Source organism: Syngnathus typhle, linkage group LG3, assembly GCF_033458585.1.
Source record: "Syngnathus typhle isolate RoL2023-S1 ecotype Sweden linkage group LG3, RoL_Styp_1.0, whole genome shotgun sequence".
Classification (NCBI taxonomy): domain Eukaryota; kingdom Metazoa; phylum Chordata; class Actinopteri; order Syngnathiformes; family Syngnathidae; genus Syngnathus; species Syngnathus typhle.
In genome coordinates, this window is record NC_083740.1 from 4964886 (window position 1) to 4987937 (window position 23052).

At 42.6% G+C, this 23052-nt stretch overlaps 2 protein-coding genes and 1 long non-coding RNA gene across 3 annotated transcripts; 1 reads left to right on the forward strand and 2 right to left on the reverse strand.

Annotated features, from left to right (window-relative positions):
* Nucleotides 1-6542: 6542 nt before the first annotated feature.
* On the reverse strand, nucleotides 6543-9423 carry LOC133151502 (uncharacterized). The gene is made up of 5 exons (XM_061274595.1): nucleotides 9108-9423; nucleotides 8449-8839; nucleotides 8198-8251; nucleotides 7443-7573; nucleotides 6543-7162 (listed from the first exon to the last, which is right to left on the reverse strand). The coding sequence occupies exons 1-5, from the start codon at nucleotides 9121-9123 to the stop codon at nucleotides 6999-7001; spliced, it is 756 nt and encodes a 251-aa protein (XP_061130579.1). The 5' UTR covers nucleotides 9124-9423; the 3' UTR covers nucleotides 6543-6998.
* A 120-nt stretch (nucleotides 9424-9543) lies between these two features.
* On the reverse strand, nucleotides 9544-21817 carry rab11fip4b (RAB11 family interacting protein 4 (class II) b). Its single transcript, XM_061274593.1, has 13 exons — nucleotides 21448-21817; nucleotides 16393-16625; nucleotides 16133-16318; nucleotides 14540-14674; nucleotides 14156-14191; nucleotides 13309-13408; nucleotides 13140-13243; nucleotides 12901-13041; nucleotides 12735-12816; nucleotides 12508-12645; nucleotides 12275-12433; nucleotides 11414-11557; nucleotides 9544-11033 (listed from the first exon to the last, which is right to left on the reverse strand). Exons 1-13 carry the CDS (start codon nucleotides 21511-21513, stop codon nucleotides 10917-10919), a joined length of 1641 nt encoding a protein of 546 aa, XP_061130577.1. The 5' UTR covers nucleotides 21514-21817; the 3' UTR covers nucleotides 9544-10916.
* Nucleotides 18872-20888, forward strand: LOC133151503 (uncharacterized). Its single transcript, XR_009713923.1, has 2 exons — nucleotides 18872-19700; nucleotides 19841-20888. It is a non-coding gene; the product is annotated as an uncharacterized LOC133151503 (long non-coding RNA).
* Nucleotides 21818-23052: the final 1235 nt, after the last annotated feature.

Genomic DNA, 23052 nt, shown 5'->3' on the forward strand with positions numbered 1-23052 from the left:
GGATCGTGCGAGTTGACATGACTTGTTTTCGCGGGCCTTATAAAATGACATAGTGACCCGGATCTGACCCCCGGGCCTTGAGTTTGACACCATCGTGGCCTATAAATAAAAATGACAATCTTGTTAGCTGGTGGCTTGTGAGATCTTTCTAATGTAAAACTTGTGCCTTGGCTCAAAAAAAAAAAAAAAAAGGGTCAGGAAGCAGTCAGCTGATTGTTAGAGAAACAGGAATTTGGTCGTAAGGAGACAAAGCGTCTTTTTGTGATTGAATCACATGGGAAGAGGATCATTCTGAAGATCCTCATGTACTTCTTAATGTGTGACATTCTTGCACCGCAATCTACGTTGCATGTTATAATTCCCTGCTAGACAACATGAGACTCGAGCGTTCAAATTCATCTCAACTGACCGGAAGTGACCTTTTTTTACGATAGCAAAGATCATCTTAATGGTATTCAAAAGCGTTTTTTCTTCTTGCGATGATTGACAACAATCTCTCTGATATGCCTGCTCTCTTTTTTACGAGTCCGTGTAGCCCAATTTAGAAAAAAATTCCACGTGAGCGGCACGAGCGGAATATTAAGTATACACGGTAAAACATTCTGACAGCTTGGAGTCTTCGCACCAGCTGAGCGAAAGCGGATGAGTGTTTATGTGTTGGGGGGGGGGGGGGGGTAGTGCTGAAAAGCATACCGCCGATTCAGTCGCTGCCTTGTTTGGCTCGCAAACTGATAAATGACACCTTTACCTACTAGCCTGAATCTTATATGCAGAGGTTCTCGTGTCCTCGTGACCTGCTGTTTGTTTTTCTCTGAAGAGCGTGGAGACATTTGGACCGGGGTGGCGGATAGCACGGTGTATTTTTTTTCCACCTGACAGCTTCAAAGCCAGGCAGGGGGAAACTCAAGATTGGTTTTAGCCACTTCCTGGATGCAAGCGGGAGGCCCACAAGGAAGGGGGGGGGGGGGGGTACTGTGTGCCAGGGTGAACCTTCTGCTCAACTGATAAGAACGATGTGTGAATGGCTTGGGAGTGTTTGTGTGTGCTTGAGAGAAAAATGAAGGAATAGTTAAGAGCGCACGCTCAAGCCGGGGGATTTGCCAATGCCCAAGAAGATCTGTTTACACCGAGCGCCCCCGATGACCCCCCCTCTTCGCCCCAGAGGATGCAGTGGGCCCTGCCAAAACACACTCACTCCTCACATCGGCACATTTCTCAGCAGACATAGATATAAGAGCACCACAACTAGCGGGCAAAATTCCAAACCCAAGCATGTATCCTGAGCGGAGCATTAAATAGCCTGCCTGGAGCCGAGTTTTAGGAAAAGAAGCAAAAGCCTGTCTTCGAATTTCGACACTCCGATCCCGACACTGGATTTCCGAGCGAGGTTTGCGGCGAAGGTCATGAGTGTGGGAGTTTAAGAAGACTTTTCGCAAAGGTAGGAAGAGTAGAGGGAGGATGCGCAAAGGAATAAAAAAGGTTCCTGAAAGAATGATAACAAAATAAGGCGTATGGCCTATTTGTGCTGAAATGCTTGATTGGTTTTAATTGAAGCATGAGCCAGGGCTCCCTCTACAGTTCGGAGGTGGAAGTGACTAGCAGGGGGTTCACAATTTGTTGTTAACCATTTGGCATTGGCTGACTTTTTGCAAATATTTCACTTGTTCTGAGCAAGGATCATTTTGACAATGCAGCAAAAATTCCCCCCAAATGTGCTTTTCCTAGATCACACTTTAAGCATCTCGTAAAAATGACACAGTCCTAAATGTGCTAAAAGTAGCCCTACGGCTTTTCCCCATTCACACTTTGTCTTTGCCCTCTAGATTAGCTGTGATTTTCACATTTGCACGCCGTCGTGAGGTTCGGAGCCTGTCTGTTACATTTCGCTCGGAGGAGCCCCTTTGACTCACATGGACGGACGGTCACACCAACTGACTCACCAACCTTGTCTGTCATCGTGATTAATGCTGTGTGGAAACCATGGCTGTGCTAATGGACAATAATAGGAGCAGCAAAAAAAAAAATACAATTTGCAGTAGCTGAGACAAAACAAATTTACAGATTAACTCCATATAGATTCTTAAAATGACTAGCTGTCACTTTGGTGTAAGTCCAAGTTGGTTTGTAAAAGCGTTCAAGTCCATCTCACATTATCTTCTTGGCTAAAAAATCGGACAAAATGCAAGCCGAATGTGGAACAGAATTCCGCCTCTCTTCCTCCCTCTTTCATCAAAGGAGGTCACCCGTACCTACAAGCATTCAATCAACCTGCAGACGACCTTGCTCGTCCTGGATACGGTGTTCTCAGCCTTTGTCTCCGCAGCCTTCGCTATGCTAGCGGGACTGGGATACATCGCTTTGAGCGTGCATAGACAAATAACTACGGACGATTTGGAGCGGCTAACCGGCCTACTGTGCATATTTTGGGATTGAGGGAGGAAACCAACCAACGCAGGCATGGAGAGAACATGCAAGCACTACACGGAATCAAACCCTGCAACTCAGAAATGTGAGGCGGATATGCTAACCAGTGTGCCAACTGATTTAGATCAAATAAAAAAAACTGCATAATATAGTTGTCAGACAAGTGTAAAAAAAAAAAAGATGATGTCACACAGCGGCTACCGCAAAGGTGTAAATTAAAGCACGAGTGCGCCGATACCAGCTACGACAGTCAAGTCAAATTCCTTTCTTATATGCGGCCTGATCCTCCCCTCTCTGGAACGCTACTTTGAAAAGTGGACGTAGCTGGAGCCACACACGGCTAAATGGTCATGTTTGGGTATCAACTCAAGTGGGTCTTTGTGTGCATTTGACATTGAACGAGAAAGTGGGGGAGGCAAACAGACAGGAAAGTTCATGTCATCTGTAAAAGGCCAGATTCCTGGGTGATGTATGGTGCACAGAGTGCATGTGTGTATGATAGAAACGGGCGTGGGAGGCGTTTAAGTAAGCTAGCTACAAGTCCTTATCGCTGCACAGAGCAATGCGGGGAATGAGGATGCTGGTTTGAGCGCTGCTGATCAAGGCAAAGAAGAAAGGCTGCTACTAATTTGCTCACTTTCCATTGTGCTTTCTCAAGGGAAAATTCTTTCACGCAGCAACACAAACAGATCAACAGATGACAAGCTAAAGCTACGAACAACGGTGGTGTGCTGAATGAGTCGTCTGGCTAAGTATGGGATTGGCCAAAAGCATCTTTGTATTTTTTTCTTTTCTTTTTCGGACTTTTGTGTTCAAGTCTGACCTCCGACAAGGCCGCCTGAAGTCGGAATTCCAACTTGGCTTGATGTCATAACTTTGCGGAAACCGCAGGATTGAAACATCGCTGTCAAATATGTCACCCCTAAGAGCAATAAAACCTGGTTTACACGGGGTGTAGCTCTTAAAAAGACCACAAATGACAGTTACCAGATTTACCACGTGAACTATTCCCGGCCATCGGTGTAAGGTTTTGATATTTCAAAGTATACGCAATCATATTTTTTATTTACTAGTGTCTGTATATTCTGTAGTAAATCTAAAGAGGTACAGCAGATTAAAAAAGAAATTCCCCCTTAAATATTTATCTTTACTCCTGTCTGTGAATGGCAAATTATTCATTTGAGACAGAGGTCAGACGGGCAAACGTCTTTCCAGCCATTCAGTAAGTCATCAGTGTGTGTGTATACAGTGAGAGAGAGCAACAGTGCGACTGCCACGGCTCCGTAGACTTCATCTAATAAGAGGAACAGAAGAAGAATGTAAGCCTGAAGATAATCAAAATGCATCCTCTTCCATCTTGCCATTGCAAGTTTCCTTCTTGACAATAACTTCAGTTCCCTACTCACGTATGTGAGTGGTCTGCAGGGCGCTTGTTATCCTGACATCCCTTGGCAGGGGAGCCAGACAGCAGCAGCAGCAAACCGGCAGGCGTGCATGGAGACAAAAGACCCACAAAGAGAGAATGAAGCGTTTGGAAGCTGCTGCGGTAAAACTAATAAGGAGGAAAGTGGGGATGGGTGTGTGTCCTAAAAGCCATCTTGTCAGAGGCAGACAGGTGGGCAAAGCAGCCAGACGAGCAGGTCATTACAGGCTGGCGTGGAGCTACGAGCTCAGCATCTCAACACGCTATTTAATAGCGGCTAGGCTGATTAATACCGCCCCCATCTGGGCCTGGACGGGTACTGCAGGAGCTTTAATATTCCGATCGGCTTCGTTCGATCAAATTGAATTAAATATATTTGGCTAAAGTTAACTGCTTCGTCTAACAGAAAAGGAATAGTTATTATTGCCACTTTAGCAATTTGGTGGTTTAATATGTACAATAAAATAATAATATAGATTGTGTGGACCCCAGAGTAACATCTCTAGGAACCCGGGAGAAAAAAGTAACACCAAAAATGACATCTGTAGAAAATCTGTGCCCTTGCAAACTCGATCCCACATCAAGTACTTGAGCGATCAGTGTTAGCACTTTACTGATGAAATTCTTTTGAGTATTGTCATTGCCCAAACTATTTTTTTTTCATTTCAAGATGTTTTATTCATTTTCTTTGTTTAAGTGGCAGGGAGCCTGAGAGCTAAAACAAATACAAAAGCAATTGGATTTCTTGACAACATAAAATGATGATACTTGAGAAAGCTCAGACAAGGTTGGCGCTAGATGTGTTACGAGGTGCGGTTGAAAATATGGTAGCGATAGACTTGTTTTTCCAAGTTGGAACTGATTTTGAAACAAACATTCTTGGATCGATTGTCGGCTGAATGAGCATGGAAATCACGCTGGCCCGTCTCATATGTCACTACATAGGTCGCTTAAAGACGAGTCGACTTTACAGTCCATAAATGACCAAAGCCCAGAATGACAAAAGAATCTTCTCAAAATGTAGTTGAGCAACCCCGTCAGGAACTTCACAGCGTTTTTACAGGACCACGTGCTAACAATTTGAACAGCAATCACATTACAGCAAAACTGTTCTGCATTAACACAGCACAAAGTGACACACACGGGCACACACAGTTTCATTACCAGCAGCAGTAACACTGTGCTCCGCTTTCACAATACTATGGTGAAAAAAGTCCTGACTCACCGACTTGGCTAAAAGAGCTGCCTTTCTTGTGTTCACCACATGTGGCAAGACCTTATTTCAGAACAATTCTCCCGAGAGGACTATAATCATTACAGATAGAAGCAACAAAAAAATCAGGCAAAGGGTTTTGCGGCTAAGAGGGACTGTGGAGAGTATGCAAGGTTGATTTATTAGAGTGAGGAAACGTTGTGTATCGTCATGAGGGCTTGCGCCATTTCTGGGTCCGGACTGCGACCCTTCAATGACATTCTGGCTACTTCCCATCTGGGTCGGGTCACAATGGAAAAGGATCCTTCACAAGAATTAAAGGCACAACAGAAAGTTCACTTCTTCCAAGGATGGAGCAATCCATCAAATCCCTAACACTGATTCAATAAACTCAAGGTCATATTGTGAAACTAAATCCTAAAGTTGCCATACAACTCGCCGGATTGAGGCTTTCCATCTTTTACCAATCTACACAAGATGACTGCAGACTGCTGGCTTCTCATCTAAATAGTCAAATGTGAACCAGTTTTTCGACTGTTTGAGCCTGGTTGTGGTTGGCTAACTGCGGCCATCTTTGTTTACGTGCCAGCATACTGTACTGGACAGGATCAATGAGGAAGATGATGAGCAGACATACCAAGGGCAAGATGAGAAAGACTTGTTTGGTTGTGAGTCACACACATGCACAGATATACACAACACAAAAGTGGAGCATGCTGTTTGTATGGGCAAAGAGGAATTCATCTTTTGGCGCTGCCAACTGATGGTGGCCAAATGTGATTTTGCAGCTGGATAGATGAGAGGATCTACGCTCAATTGGCAAAACCACCAACATCTTCTTTCTTTAGCATCCATGAATTACCACATCGTGGTAGAAACTTGAAGAAGTCTCCCAATCAATTAAGACACGACTTGACAGCTCACACACAGGAACCAGATGACTGAATTCAATTTGGTGACACTGGAGCACTGCACTTTGCCTGTACGTACCGACGTTATGAGCAAAACACACACAGACAAGCATGATTAAAAACAAAAGTGTGTATTGTTGACGGATGGAAATGTCCATTGGGACGGCAGAAAAAACTAGAGAACTATTAGGATTACGGTGTTTACTTAAGGAAGCATCTATTTCTAAAAAGTCAATAAATGTAACACCCTAAATAATATACGACACAATATAATAAAAATGCACAGCTGTCTACTCCCATCATTTTGATTGACGGATATTCAGATTGTAAAAACACTTCATTGGCACGATAACAGTTGCCTTATCGGCATTCGGTGCTTGGTGGATAAAACTCTGGGGAGAAATGCAGTCAGCAAGCAAAGGGCCTTGGAAATGAACTCATTCAACTCCCGTTGCTGCTGAGAAATGACGTGAAAGTGCAACAATTGCACCACCCAGTGGCCAGAAAGCGTCATTGCGTTAACAAGCCCAATTTGGTGATTAGAAAAACTGGTGAATAAAATCAAGCGAGGTTTAAGCTTCGGAACATTTGATTTATTACTGGTTGGATTTTACATGGGGCGATATGCAAGTAAGATTGATTGTACACTGCATAGGATTGAAAACTCCAATTATTTATCGAATAAAACCCAATGATCAGCAGCAATGATTAGTAATGGAAATTAAAAGCGCTTAGACTAAAATGTTACTAAAACTGAATAAAAAAAAAAGTCGGATTCATCTGGCAAAAACATTCAAAACGACAAACAATAGTAAAATTGGACCGTAACAATATGAAATAAAAGCTACAATATAATATCTCATACTCACTTTTTAAAAACAAATTACAAGTATGTTAATATTTTTTCAACTTATGTTTTCAATGACAAAATAAAACCTCAAAATTACTCAAACTTGATCTTCAAAACTGCCATTAAGAGCTAACAAGTTGGACTGTAGCAAATCATGATGATTAGTTGAAAGCGGACCTACGCATCGGCAAACTGTTCAGGCTCAATAGCGATTCTGGAGCGGAACAACCGGAGTGGGCCTGGGTGGTGGATGGCTGGATTGTAACTGGCTGTGTTTGGCACATCCTCCCATTGTTTCACTCTTAAATCCTGAAAAGCCATCGCAAATGCATCTTCTGGACCTAGAAAGAAGGAGCGCAAGATGGTTGTCAGTTTTCACAGCCGTGACTAAAATGAGAATGACGCCAATATGCATTCCACACTCGCGTCGAGGTAGAATTAAGAGCCTTTGTGTCAACTCAGCAGTTAGAACATTTAACTTCAAAACTGGAAGGCTCATCAATAATTCACTTCTACTTTGTCCATGTTAGCATAGTAGTGGAAGATATAAATAGGAGAATAAATAAATAGGACATAAAAAGGAGAAGGAGGCATGCATTCAAAAGACAAAATATTTCTTACCATAAGGTTGAAGGGCAAGTGTCTTTTGCAAGTGAGCTTCACATTCTTTTTCCCAGTCTTCCTCCTCCTCCTCTTCCTCCTCCTCCGGTGGCTGCAATGTTAACTTCTTTCGATCCGCAAGTTTAGTGCCTCTATAAAAGGGCCAACTCATTACGGAGATAAGACTAGCTGATGACATCACAGACACAAAGGGATGCCGAACCCCAATATGTTCTGTACAGCCCAACTAGTCGAAACACAGTGTTGGGAATAATGTTTCACTTGAGAGATATGAATTAAACAGGCTAAATCCATATCAGGCAGCGGCCATTTTGCCACTTGTTCTCGACTGAAAATGACATCACAGTTATTGGTTGGGACCTGAGACCTGGCAAGTGTGATGGCAAGTTGGGCGTATAAAAATGATCATTACTAAATGGTTAAAAATTTTCCAGCTAAACCATGACATTTTAGATATGTGGTTTTTATGTTGTAGTATTTTCTACAGTGGGTAAATACTGAGAACACAATGCATTTATTTCAAGACCTGTATAAGTAATGTTGGGTTATGCTAGTTAGTGTAACTGGTGCTGTTTTATGTTTGAAGTCAGTATAGAGTACAGTAAACAGAGGCACAGCAAGCTTATACAACCATATGTCTGTTACTTTAAGCAACTGATTATCCAACTTGACTTCTTAAAAACAAAATACTCCATTAATAATTCAAATAGAGTGACCTTAATGCCATACATGTGACATCTGACAAAGAGGCTTACCTTAAGATACATTGTGTGCCTTCAATGAAGACCTTTCTCCTTATTTTAATCCTCCTAGGGCAGAAACATTTGAATATTTTAAAGAAATATAGAAACAGTGATGATTCAGCAGATACTGCAATTTCAATTCAAAACCAGATATTACAACACTGCAAAGATGTACAGGTAAAATATAATACCAAATGTTGAATCTTGTTACCCATTTGAGACTGCACTTTATTTAACTTGTTTGACAGAACATCCAGCCCTACCTTTTGGTTTTCACCTTTGCTGTCACAAGTGGGCCAGGTTTTGTTGCTCTTTGCTCAGAGGTGGCCAACACATGGGGCTCACCGGTGGTCCCGTTTACCGCAATGCCTCCTGCAGCTAAAAATGTTTCTTTGCTTTTCGCCCTTACAGGAGCTGCATTGCTAGCCTTATCATGGTTCAAGTACCCATTAGCCACGTGTCGTGGCTTGGTAACATTTGACTGGTCTGTTTTTGTGCTTAGACTGGTTCTAGTGGGAGCAGATGGGCAACTGAAGGATAAAGTCCGTTCTTTAAATAAAGAGGAAACATTTGCTCCATTGGTGCTACAGTTGTTCTTATGAGATTCTTTCCGCCCATAGCCAAAATCTGTAGAATGTCCGGACATCATGAAACCTGCGTGATAAAGTTGAAAAAAGACGCATTTTAACAAGTACCACGTTTAACACCAAACTTTATGAACGTAATTTTAAATTTAATAGCGTTTGGTGAACTTTTGTGCACATTTTCTTTAATCTAATAGCTGTCTGGCTAAAGGCTAAGCTAATTGTAGGCGATTGATTGACATACATACATTTGCGATTAATCTGAGAAAAGACCTCATATAGTTAATGGCAATATTATTTTGACGTTACATTAATATATTTCTTATATTGTGCCTCACCTGTGCTGTAGCTCATAGATCGATTGTTGATCGATCAGTCACCACCTGGAAGAGGAAGTTGGACACTCGCTGGCGCCAAATCTCTTTGAACGCCATGTTTGTAGTTTCAGAGCGTCAGACTACAACCGTGCGTGCTCTTTTCATAGGACAAGAGTATTTTCGAACATTATACAATAATTGGATTTTTCTGAAAATATATGGAAATAAATAGTTTTTTATTTCAGTTCTTTGTTTGAATAACCATTAAAATACACAATGTACAGCTTTGTGTACACTTGTGCAAAGTAGTTAAAACCATTAAATCCAAGAGCTGTAACCTATCAACAATCTTGTTTTAAAAGATAATAACTGTCCAGTGAAATCTTTATTGCGAGTTGTAGTTAAAAGTATTATTATATACATATATGTAAAAGAGAAGAAAAAATAGCAAAGATAATAATGTGGTATATTTTAATAGCTCCATCTGCTCCTTTAATTTCAATTCTAGAATGGTACAAACAGCCAAAGTGAAACAAAGACACACAAGAAATATAGGTACCTGTGGATAAGTTAAAAATGCTGACAACGGGCATCACTGACCTCAGATTAGGAAGACAGTTTACTAACCATAAATCAAATTTAAACTAATATGGACTTTTTCTGTGAGCAATAATGTAGAGATACAACAAATCCTTCTTTTGCATTGTTATAAAATTTTTAGACTGACAAAAACTCTAAACCTTCGCTCAGGTACCAAACAATGCATTGCGCTATGCACCTACTTGAGCCATTGCGTCTTTCCTGATAATATCTGTAGAAAATAGATTCCTGAAAAAAAAACTAGCCAGTGGCATGTTTACAAAAATGTTCACTATATAATTCTAACATTTACAAGTTGGGAGAATGGTAGGCTTCTTAAAACAGTCCATCCCAAGGCACAGATTGAATGTATAAACCATGCAGAGGGGAAAACAAAGCATTTTTTTTGTGCAAGGAAGCAAAACTCAAGTTTCAGTTATTTACATAGTACAGCGTATTGTTGTCCCTTCTTACATATTTACACTATAATAAAGTTCCACACAACTATTTGGGTTCTGTAGACATGTTTTCTTTAGTACCACTTCGCATTACCAACACAAAAGTAGCAACATTCATTTTACCTTGTCACATTTTGTTGAGCTTATTATTACCAACAGCGACGTACCTTTCAAGCATTGGGGAGATGCTAGCTAATAGCACTGCTCTAAATTCCATTTTAAAGACACTCCTCGGGCGGCTGAGCTTTCATCTCCCTAAAGTGACGACAAGTGATTAAAAAGTGCGACACAGAAAATGTCACTGCCATATTTCTGGAAGACGTTCTTAAGAGGAAACCAGTATTACCTTCATTTGACTTCACCAAAAACCCTCATCTGTTGAGCTACATGACCCGTTTTACTCTATAGTCCTCCCTGACCACATTTCACAACCTTCTATGAAGACATGCCAGTATCAAACACAACACCAATCTTTTTTCTCTGGTCTAATTTCTCACAGTGCTAAACTACTGGCCGGTACTGATCGAACGGTCCCTTTCCAAATATGAAAACAGAAGACGGCTACATGCTGTTCCAGTTTTCATACCAGTGTATATAGTAGCTTTTGTCCAGTCCCAAAACACAGACTCAGTACAAAAAGATAACACTCAAAAGTCTCAGCAGCATAACCGTCAAGTCACTCCCTTTATATGCCTGTTTTTCAATCCATAAACAGCAGGGGGCGACATTCCAGTCGTTTATGTTCCATAAGAGGAATGTTCTGTACAGTCTCTTCACGCACACAGAGTGACTGCTAGTTCTTTATCTCCAGGATGGACGGGTTGTGATCAAGTATGGCCAGAATGATTTTGTCCATGTACTGCCGCAGCCGCATGTTGATTTCCTCCTGCTCCTTCAGGGCTTCCATTAACTGGGGAAATATAGTAGCACAGGGCATACGTTTAAAAAGAACTCCTTGACAAGTCAATGCCGTAATTACTGGTAATTTAAATTCAGGTTTAGGCGTGACGGGTCAGGGGCGAGCTACAAATAGACAGAGTCATGATCCCTATATTGCGTAATAGCTGCACTCCGATGAGGCAGGCAGTCCTGTGCTGACTCATCTAATGCTGCTCTGCACTGCACAATAATAGATTGGCTCGACCCGCCTCAGTTTTTGGGGCAGTCCGTTTTCCAAAATGGTACAAACGCACGACACTGAATGTGGAATGAGTCACTCTACTGTAAAAAAGAACAACAATGAAGACCCTCGAATGTTTGCGAAGGCTTTACAGTGGTTCCGAACGTTACCTGGTCTCTGGAGGCGTTATCTATCTCAGCAGCCAGAGACTGGGCCTTGGTCTGCGTGGCGAACAAATTCTTGGCTTCGTATAGGCTCAGGCTGAGAATCTGACCGTTCAGATCGTCGTTCTGCTCCTTCAGTCTCTGGTTCTCCTGGGAAGCGGATAAATAGAGAAAAGTAAGTGGTACGTATTTGGGTCAGAGTGATGAAGTTGAAGCGTAAAGCGAGGTGATGAGTGTTACCCCGCATTACCTGGCGTGTTATAAAAGCGCCATGCTGACCTTGAGAGGACCACTGATCAGTAAGTGAGCGGACGACCCCCCCCCCACCCAATGTATTCTTGACTTAATCATTAGTAAGGGGACTGCAGCTCTGAGCCCGGCCGGGTCAGCTGGGTCAGGTTCACGCTACTCCACTGAGATTAGTGGTTAATGTCAAATGGAGGGGTCAAGAGGCAATTTTACCATCGAACCGAGACGGAGCGGTACCCCCGACAACCTCAGCTGCTGGAATTCAGGGGGAAGAAATTCCTGGGACATAAATCGCTACACACAGACACAAAGTATAGACTTTACTGCCAAGCATGGAATAGTGACCTATTCCTTCCTATGGGACACTTCAGTGGGAAGGTTTCTCTTATTCCAGATCGCCCTTGTTTGTCTAAAATGTAAATAAGGAGTAATTGAGTCGGCCAAAATACTAAAATAGAAAATGCAGGTGGCAGAGGAAAAGAATTAAGAAAGTCACCGGTGTAACAACTGTACAAAGATAATAATCCTGGAGACATGTAAAAACACAGACAGACGTTCTGTCATTGTTTACCTAACAGCAGGTTTGTACACTCACAACAAATTAGTGTCCAAGAATACCTGCTTGAGTCTCTTGACTTCATACTCCAGTTCCACCTCCCTGGTCCGACTGTTGTACTCCGACAGACTAGAAGTTGAGCTACGCCCTCGTCCAGGCTTCTCCACCTCCAGTTTGAAGAGCTGCAAGTGCTCCAGCTCTCGCCGCAAGTCCTCGATTAGCTGCACAAAAGGCGTGGCCATATGGTAAGTCACGCTCGATGATGCGAGTAGCACGGTAGATGATTGATTTGCACCTCCTGCATGGCTTCTTTCTCTTGCTGGAATTGTTGCCTGCTCTGCCGCAGTTTGTCCATCATTTTCTTGTACAGGTCCATCTCATCCTTCAGCCGCAAACTGGTGTCCTCCAATTTATCTGTCATCCTTTGCTTCTCCTGAAATGCAATCGTTTATGTATTTTTGCAGGTATAGAAAAACAAAATAGAACTGAGCTGATGTAAGAAAAAAAAATATTCCCACGTACCTCGTCCAATTTCTCCGTCTGTGTCTTGAGCCTGCACATGCCGACATGCATTTCATTTTTCTCATCCTCCAGCTGCTTCACGCTAAAAGTAGAAAAACACACAATCGTCAATCCAGGAAAGTATATAAACTGAAATGATTAAAAATAGCTTGCGTCAATTTCTCACCGGCTGTTCAGCAGCTCAATCTGCGTGTTTTTGTCTTTCTCCATCTTGTTGAAGGCCTCTCTGTGTCGTTTCAACTCCCCTTGTAGATTTTGTTTCTCACGAGTCTCCTGGTCTTTTAGCTGCTCCTCCAGCTCATTAACTCTTTGATTATTGAAACAAAACCCCCCAAAAAAACAATGTTATTCCTTCATTCTGTCAAAAGCTTTGAGAACTTGCGGGCACATGCTTTTGCGTGATACCTGTGAACTAAATGAGTGTTATCCTGCTTCAATTTGGACTTCACATCACCATTCAACAAAATTTCATTTTCCAGTTCTGCAACTTTCTTCTCCAAAGAGTTCACCTGGCAAAAAACAGAGAGCTTGATAAATGCAATGAGAAAAGAGAAAAAAAAAAAAATGGCCGTACCTTCTCATTGATGTCGACGTCACAAGAGTCGATGCTATCTCGGAAAAGGTCCTCGGTGCTGCCGTTGCTGCTACTCAAGTTGCTGTTGTGGAGCAGCTGCCTGCTCAAACACACAGTAGATCTCTTTAATGTGTTTGCATGGCTGAGACACGAGAAAGTCCAAGGCGCGACATATATCTCCGCGAGGAAAGCAGAATGACAGAGACCTGCACCCGAGAGCCAATGTCAACAAGAGAAAGTGGTGCAAACAGAATTAAAATAGCACAGGTTGCTTTAGCGTCACAGTTTTATGTCCGGATTGACATTTCAATTGCGTTATTCGTGCCTTTAAAAGAGCAACGGCGGCCACTCATTCTCGGGGAAACAAAAGAGGAAACTAAAAAGAGGAACGGATAACGAGGGTAATAAAAGTGGAAAAGGGAACCAAAAGAGACAAAGAGAGGACAGTGCGACCGTCAAGTGCTATATTGAATACATAGATCAGCTCTGACAGGCCATTTTCACTCTGTCACTATAACTCAATTGGTGCGGTTGGAAGAAGGCATACAAAACATCTCGGACCAACGGACAGTCTGGAGCAACGATTTTACGGCACATTCTGTTAGCCATGTCAATCCTTTTATTGGAATGAGCGGTTTACTAATTAACGCACTGTTTAAGCACAAGACTGCACGTGGTGGACGAGAGATAGGAAAGTAGTAAATACTTCAATGTGGTGAAGTTAACCAAACATTTTTCTGCCTTTGCTATTTGTTGGGGTATAGAATCCGCACCATCGGTCCCCTCAAAAAGCCTCCAAAGAAATATGAGTCCCCATAAAGAAAGAAAGACGTGAACGGTTTCTTACCTCCCAAATGCTGTGGTGGAGATTTTCCTGCTGGGGCTGCACAAAAAAAAAAAAAAAAAAGAGTGAGCGAGAGACTTTTATCTGTGAATTGCCATGGAGATGTCTATCAGTTGAACGAGGCAGTAGAAGAAAAAAAAAAAACAGCAGCTGGCTCTTTAAATGGGCTGCGATAAGAGCGACACAAAAGACCAAATGTAATATAACCTTTATTTGTTTATGGGGTGGATATAAGCCAGAAAAAAAAATTCCACCTACACGAATATTTACCTCATTTGAGTCTTTTCAAACTTAAACATCAAACGTTAAAATGTGCCAGCTGACTTTACAGCCCAATGATTCCAGTTGACCTCCAACATTGTACACATGTTAAACATGACCTTCTACCTGTTGGCCTTGAGATTCTTGAGACGTGCTTCCAGGTCATTGAGAAGGTTGACTTTTTTGCTGCAGTGAGTACAGTAGACATCCACCATCTCACTCTGGAATTGTTGACGCAGCTTGCGTGGCGTCTGGCCCGCACTGTTGACACACACACACACACACACACGAGTGAATCTCACTAGGGAGGCTTGCGGATCTCGCACAGGACTGTCATGGAACCTTTACGCAAAAATGACATGTCAACACGGACTCATCAATGTTCCTTTATACTTCCGAGTAGCGTTACGAGAATAAAGCTCTGCGAAGCCACTTATGGTTCTAATTGTTGTCATGCCATACCTTGCTTATAATTACTCTTCCTTGACATTAGGGTGTATCTCTGAAAACGGTGACAGGCCTATTGTCTACGCTGCGGTCTAAAGTCTTCATGCCAAGACGCAATCATAAAATGCAGACCTAATGGATTATGGGAAAACAAAGGTTGCTACAATGTAAAACCACTTACATTCAATGGAGAGTACTTTTCACTTTTAATTTATAGCTTAAACTCACACTGGTTGTAAACGCTTAATTGTTTGGGTCAAAGTGCGCCGCAAATGTATTTACAGAGCAGTTGGTTTACTTAACTGACAATAGAGGGAGGAGACTATTAAAAGGTGAGGCCTTTCTTTGCCAGTAGTATCACAGATTAGGTCAGGTGAAACTGGAGTTTGAAAAACAAAAAAAGTAAACACTTTAAAACAGACTACGTAATGTAGCTCCCGGGCGGATCTTAAACATGGACGTCACGACATCAATAGCACGTCAATGTGAACTAGAATAATAATTGTTCCAAGAAAAAGATGCAGTTGTCACAGGAGGTCATGGTTAAAATCGTGCAGGGAACCTAAGGGGCTAAGGCGTTAGCGACGTCGTTTCACTGTACTCAAAAATTAATGTAGGTACGTGGAAAACTATGTACATGAAAGGAAGTCACTAGTACAGCGACTACATTTTTTCTCTCCCCAATTAGTGAAAGCGTGATCTTCATTCAAGGGAGCCATTTACCTTACGGGTAGACGCAACCTGCTACAAAATGTGGCACTTTTTAATCAACAGGGCTTCATCCATTTGATTAAATTGCATCACTTTTGTTCACTTTTGTTTTCAATTGTCCAGCCTTGCACGTTTAACCCACTTTTAAGTGCTTTCCGCAATATTGCATTCCATAGCCTCTCCCAATGTGTAATCTAAGACTTCTCCTTTATCTGAACCTCATTTAGAATATAAAGCTCTCCAAGCCAGTTCACTTTATAACTTTGGTCTGCTTGGTATGCGTGGAAAAATCTCAGAGTAGCTTTCTCGGCTTTAGTCTTAATCGCATTAAACAAAAGCCTCTGGTGAATATTAATGCCGTCCTGAGGGCGAAAGACACGACAGCTGCTTTTACAGTTATAAAGATAAGGTTGACAATACTGTCCGCCTCGTTCAGACTCTGAGAAATGCTCCGATACTACACACCGATACCGTCTTTATTATTTGCGTATCAAGGCAACATTTTTGATACTACGAGTCTCGAAAATATTGTTTCGCATCCTGTCTACGAGTCTTTCTCACCTTGACGACACGGACGAGCCTAGATCAGAGTACCCGTTGACGCGGGTGTCGTCGTCCGGACAGGGACTGCTGGTAGCGTAGTCAGGCTCCTCTCCTTCGCCGTAGTCCTCAAACTGCTCCTCGTTCAAGGAAGCCGAGGAGCGCGTGGACAGGTCGGAAATCACGGAGTTGCTCGTGCCGCTTGTCCTGACGGCAACACAATAAAAGAATGTCGCTGAACTAAAACATCTTTCTTCACGCAAAAATGAGACGCGGCTTACTTCTCAGTAGAGAAGAAGAGATCGCCCAAGATGTCTTCTTTATTGCCGAGTCGGTCGGGCCCCTCCGAGGTGTCAGAGCCTTGGGTGCTCTCCACTGCACTGTCTCTGTCGGAATCTCTCTCCTTGCCCTCGTCGTCTTCTGCGTCTCCGGAGAACAGCGGGCTGCTTGGCAAGGCGTCGGGATAAGCCCGCGTGCACATGATGACCGGAAAGTGCTGCTCGTCTTCGCTGGACTGAGAGGAACAGGATAGGAAAGAGTGAGAACATTTCATAAGATGACTTGAACCCATCAAGTTAGAATACAGCCCATTCTTGGCAAATGAGTAATGTTGCTTTGGGCCATATTAATAAATCACATTGTAGAAAGGATTAGCTGTTCATTTGGTAAATTCTGCTGGAATGTGCAGGGGAGGGTGAAAAGGTCATAGGCCACAGGTCCTGCCACGTTCCATTCAAATGTTTCAATCTTGTGTGATACAACAAGTCTTAAGCTGAGCTGAAAGAAAAAACCCACAGAGATTTTTTTTTTTCTGAAAAGGTTAGGGAAGGTGAGCCTTTTTCCATTCCTGTGCTGCAATAATAGTTTGCATTTCGCTAGCATTTCCCCTGGCAGGTTTTCTGACAGTTCCTGTTTCACATGAGCGCTGCCAATACTGTTTACAACACAACCTGTGACGCAGCGGGTGTGTCGCCATCAAACAAAGTGAACACGGGTTACACTTAGTCCAAATATTACAAGTGTGGTTTGCTTTCGATAAGTATCCAACCAGCCGGTCCAATAGTTTCAGCTAGTCACGGTCAAGAGATGGTAAACAATGTTACAAGTTTTATTTTGATAGCTTTCTACTAATGCCTTAAATTCATGATGCATTATTGTGTCATATCATTTGTGACGTTTGACAAAAAAGTGAAACATGTCGACTGCTACATTAGCCCAACATTCGAGCATTCACACAGCGGGTGTCCAAGAGAGTCTCAAATGGGGATGATGTGAGGGAAGGTTTGAAATTTCTATGGGAATGTGACAGTCCCAATTTCATACGTGCAGTGTAATTAAAATGAAAGGGTTTCTGCAAAAGTTGTTGAGTCGCTTGATACTTGTTCCATCGAAATTTGCCAACACTAGTGCGTTTCCAACTCGAGAGTGTCGAATAAAATAAAATAGGCCTGAAAGAACTCCCATACAAATTAAATTGACCGGCTGGATGCAAAAGGTTTTGAATCGGTGCGAGTCAGCACAGCAAAACGGAATAATGAATGAGCTGCCTGAACAATGCAGTGAGATAGAGGATGGACAGATGGATGGTGGAGAGGGAAACAAAGATGATAACGAGGAGAGAAGATGCAGCAGAATTTTAATGTGCACCGGCTTTTTTCTACATTTGTAACTCTCTTCCCCTGCATTCATTCTATTTTGCCGCCGGGCGACCTAAATGTTGGCGACACCAAAATATTCACAAGTGCATTTAATGCCTCGCCTCTGATGTTCTGGCCGAGCTGTCGCCGCTGGGTACTTCTGTCATCTCAAATCCGTTCAAAGTGTCCGAGGGGAGGCAACAACATTTTGAAAGTGGACTTGCCCTTCTTTAGGGATTTGCAAACAGACCAAATATCCATCACCTTTTTCTATTAATTTCAGAAAGAAGTGATTCTACATTTTCAATGTCCCCACCTCATTTGAATAGAATAGATCTTTATTGTCATTGAAGATTTCTCAGCAAAATGAAAATATATTAATACCAAAACCACAGTTGATAGTAAACAAACGCAATTAAAGTTCATATCCTCATTAGAAGCACTTCCCGAAGATAACTGATAGCATCAATGGCTAGTGACACTCAAATCACATTACTGTGATGAATGTGGAATCATTTTATTTAATCATTGCTCGTGTTGTCTTCCGCCATAAAACTCAAAAAAGTCGCCGAGCGTGTGTAAGACACAAACTACAGTAAAGGGCAAAGTCCATGCTCCTGCCAAATTCCAGGAGAACATTATGGTTGATTGTTAAACACAGCATGCTAAGTTGGAGATCAACGACTGACCCCCCCCCCCCCCCCCCCCCCAAAAAATACTTTGTCTACTACTTTGTACGATGTACAATTAAATATTTTACCTTCCACGCAGAGGCAGTCATGACTCATATTTTCTCATCAGTTTGTTCAAACTGACAGAACTTAATATGGTAAACGTAGTGACTCATAATTCTTGGAATTTAAATGACCTTCTTTTCCTCCTTCAACTGTAAATGTTTATTTTCCAATCTGGTGAGAAATATAGCCACGTGGAAACATTTTGACATATGGCGAATGTCAGAAGTAGTCTAGGACAGATGTCACACAAGAGATCTTTTCAAATCAAAAACCTCAGTCTGGCTTTGAAAAAGAACTTTTGTGACCTAAGTCCCGGAACCTTTCTGACACACCTCAGCTGCATGCAGGTATACAAAGAGTTTTGTTGTGTCCGCACAGTTGTCAGACCCACACAGGCATTTGCTTGTGTCCAACAGACACACACAGGTAGTGTGTCTTGGATTACCAGGAATGTTGGATACAGCAAAATGGAGGGAGGCCAGAGGATTTTTTTTCTGCGGGATTAGCGTAGCAGCGCCTAAACTCACAAAGCAAGATATGTTGGCAGAAAGCCACTGTTTGATGACAACAAGAACATTTGATGAATGGTAACGTCTCTGCCAGCGTCTGGTGTGACATGGCAGATACTTGTGGTACAACGACAATTGCTTTCTACACAACATGGTGTGTGTCTCGGGTGTCAACACTTGTCATCCCATTCATGCCTTTCCGCTATTCTTGGTCAAACTGCCCCCATTGCACCTTTGTTAGGAAGCTGGGAAACGTGCGGGTTTAATCCGACCCCGAGCAACCCAGTCTTTTGTGTTCCGCGGATGACGCACCAAACGATTTATTGAAAGGCCCGGCGATTATTAGTGGGATGGCCACTATTTGACACAAACCGAGCGCAGCCGAGGCCGAGGGTGCGGAGTGGCCGTTAAACAAGGAAAACCTGATCCTGATCCACAGACCGAAAGCGAGAACTCGTCCTGACAACTTTGTGACTGATCAAAAGGGAGTTCTAAGTGACATTTTGGAATTCAAATTATAAAGGTACATTCCAAGCCTTCCTTCAACTTTTGATTAATGTTTCAACATGCAACTGATTTTCAAACACGACTTTGGTCAATCTGACCAAACTTTCTGGGTTGCTGTCATATACAAAACAAGGACCCGCGATTCAAGGACGGTTCGATTTGTGTAACGATTCGTTACGATGCGGCTAAGTTCTCCCGGGTGAGTAAATGACTGCTTTCCTCTTTCTAACTGGTGACGTTAAAGTGTGACTCAACAAAGCAGACGGGATTGGTGTGCGTGTGTTAAGTCCATTTGTTCCCAGGGTGACGCCAACCTGTTGAACTCTTTATTGTTTACAGACTCACAACATGGACGCTTGAAATCAACGGGGACAAGGCACAATGAAATTTCACACTAAACAGACAAGTTTGTTGTTGGCCTGGAAATAGCACAAAGATGGTTTTTTTGGTGGTGAGGGGCTGTTTTCACATCAACCTTACAACTAACATTTTTTTCTGGCATCACCCAACGATGAGGAATCCAAAGTGATGATGACGGAATCTAAAAGCAATGACCAAATTAAACATTCAAATACAAACAGATGCCACTCAGCTCTACATCTAGGAAAGTTTGAAAGAGATAGCGGCCCAAGTAGCTGAGGTTCTATCATCATATCAATTGTTCAAGGCTGCCGTCTTGATAGCCGAAGCATTTGGCGTCCTCGTTGAGAAGTCACAGTGACAAGAAGCGAAGGGGAAAACGATCTTTGTCTTCTTCCTTATACATTTTATGGCTGTTGTCCGAAGCGATTTATAATCCGGAAAATACGGTACACATTCTTCTTGGAATAACTGAATGTCTCATTTGTTTCGTGTGAAGAATATCCTTCTCTCCCAGTTTTATTCTGCCAGGTGACATAAAAGGAGATTGTGAGAAAGGGAGGACCGTTTTAACTCCAGATTAGCCCCATTCATCCACTACAGCTCAGTAGAGTGAGGTAATCTAGTTATTCAATCGCGTGTACGGTCGGGTCATTTGTGGCTTGAATAGCTTGTTTCGGGGGACTATCAAAATACAATATTGAGGGTAGTAATCTCATTTGACAGGGGAATACGCCCAAACAAGACGACTGGAAGAGAAGAACAAAAAGAACTAACAAGAGTGTTTTGTATGACGCGGAGTAAATCTCATTATGTAACAGCTAGTCTGGCACCTGGAGTATTCCACACGTTACATGTTGCTATTGACAATCACACGGCAACTAACTTATGTCACTATTCTACTTTTGGACTAATTTGTGATTATCACTTGCACAGCCATGTGAGAAGTCCAACATTTAGGTGATCTGGTACGGTCTACGGGATTTCATGGGATGTAGTGATATAAATAAATAAACCATTAACCTTTTCCTTTTAGTTGTTTGTTATTTCAGACCCATAAAGATTTCCAGGGATGTCTGATATGACAGGAGTAATAAAATTAAGCATAGAACATCAATTAAAATGATACGGGCAACGTTTGAGTGATTAAGTAGTCCGGAAAAGATGTGTTTTGAGCCTGGAGGATAAACACACATATACAATACTAATACAAGATGAGCATTTGTTCAGTGAAATGTGTTTGGCATTTGGAGTTACAATCCTACGGCCCATAAAAATGCTTTTACGTGGTCTGCATGAGGCCCACGGGCCATAAGTTTCCCACCTGTACACGTTTTCAAGTACGACTTTTGTTTGGTTAGTTTTGATCTGTTACTATCTTGATATCTTTTTTACTTTCGTCCGGGGAAAAGACAACAAAGTGTTGCGTGATGTTTTGGACACCATTTACCATTTAAAATACTAATAATGCGACGAATTCAAGTAAAACGAGAGCAACCTGCTGAGAATTTTACGAACCACTCTAATACAACAATAATAGAAAGAAAGAAGAAGCCATTATTTGGAAGAAAAGAAAATGGCCTCACCTCGCTTCCACCACCATCCACGGCCCCCCTTCTGGTGCCAGACAGACCTTCATCCGCCGAAGTCATCCACTCGCTCCGGGTATCAAGTGTGGGTACGTCGCTCCTCCGTCTCCGTTCAGCGGCTGTCACAAGAACAGGTGCTTCCGTCGTCTACTCGCCTCAGAACCTTCGCCAAAAGTCCTAAGGCCGCGTCGCTGCAAATTGAAGTATTCCGCTTAGGGCTAAAATAAACTCGCTCTCTTCTTAAATCGCACACACAAGGGCCGAGGAGGAAGCTCACGCGGCGTCGGTGGTGTCCCCTGAGTGAGTCGCTTACACGGGTTATTTGGTTCTATAGACGGCCCCTCCCTCCTCTCCTCCTCTGTGTGGGAAGTTGAGCGAGAGCAGCGGTCGTGTTTCGTTGCTAGGTAACTGTCTATGTAGGCGGGGCTTATAGGTCCCGCCTACTCGGGCCAGGTTTGAATATAAAAGCCCGCCCCCTTGGCCTGTGTGGCCCGTGAGAGAGAAGCGATTGTTCAAGGGAGCACAGGGAGTCTGCTGTGATGCAGAATTTTGAACAAAGATGGATCACAGTGAGAAAGAAGCCAGTGGGGATCCCGAGACAATTTATATTATGCTTCAGGAATTCCATTAGTCGTTTATAAAGAGTTTGCAGGCAAAAACAGTCGCAATTAATCACAATCCGAAATTTTCCTTGATGAATCTTCCGCATATTTTTCGCATGTTATATTTGCATAGGTATGCTACTAATAGCGACTTTTACATCATGTCTTCAAGACTTTCCAAAAATCTCCAGGTCACTTTCGCAATTGTTTACATATACGAAGGACTTGCTGGTCTGAAATGGTCACGTTTCAAACGTTTGGGTCTGTCTGGAAAATGTTGAGTCGTTCAAATCAAAACTTAATTCAATATGACAACTGATTTTGAACAAGTGCTTTCAATTGAGTTTGGCTGCGATACATCTGCTCATGCGGCATGTGAGTTGACCTGATTTCGGCGGCGCCGCATAACAACACAACAGGCAGAAGAATTGGTCTCATTCCTGCAACCAGGTCAGTGATGATAACAATTACAAACCAGTGGTGAGTAGTTGTTTGTTTATGTGCTGTTTAATGGATGTACTATGGATTAATGGCTGACCTGCTCCTTTCCCTTTGCAACGCATTTGCAATTCTAATCATGTCCGTGTGACACACACAGTGACTCTGTTGAAGGTGCCTCAAGCTACAATCCAAAGAAGTCAGCTATTCCTACGTGTAGATCAATTAAGACTGAGATCAAGAGAGTGAACCAAGTTCAGCTGAGACAGCACGAAGGGGATTCTCCAGCCACCGCTGCTGCGGCAAGATGAATGACGTAGCAACCCGAGAGGGTGGGGGAGATGGAACCAAAAGGGATGCACTTTAAACAGCAGTGAATTTGTAGGCCACTTATTTGGGCCAACATTCTGGTGCAGACGTACTTGTAGCAAAAGCCATTACTACGACGACTTGCGAGGATCTTGATGTTGCTGGATGTTGTGAATTAAAAAACACTTTTTTTCCTGTGACGTGGTCGCTCTAGGTGGCACGTGAGCCCAATTCAAACAATGCATGCCTTAGG

Excerpts from the sequence above, each read along its gene's own strand:
- LOC133151502 (XM_061274595.1), bottom strand. Across the intron at positions 7,574-8,197 it reads GGCACACAATGTATCTTAAG|AGGCACTAAACTTGCGGATC; the intron begins GTAAGCCTCTTT and ends GCCCTTTTATAG. Across the intron at positions 7,163-7,442 it reads ACTTGCCCTTCAACCTTATG|GTCCAGAAGATGCATTTGCG; the intron begins GTAAGAAATATT and ends CCTTCTTTCTAG.
- rab11fip4b (XM_061274593.1), bottom strand. The coding sequence starts at position 21,513 with ATGACTTCGGCGGATGAAGGTCTGTCTGGCACCAGAAGGGGGGCCGTG. Across the intron at positions 12,817-12,900 it reads ATTGAGCTGCTGAACAGCCG|CGTGAAGCAGCTGGAGGATG; the intron begins GTGAGAAATTGA and ends TTCTACTTTTAG. Across the intron at positions 11,558-12,274 it reads AAGTCAAGAGACTCAAGCAG|GAGAACCAGAGACTGAAGGA; the intron begins GTATTCTTGGAC and ends TCCGCTTCCCAG.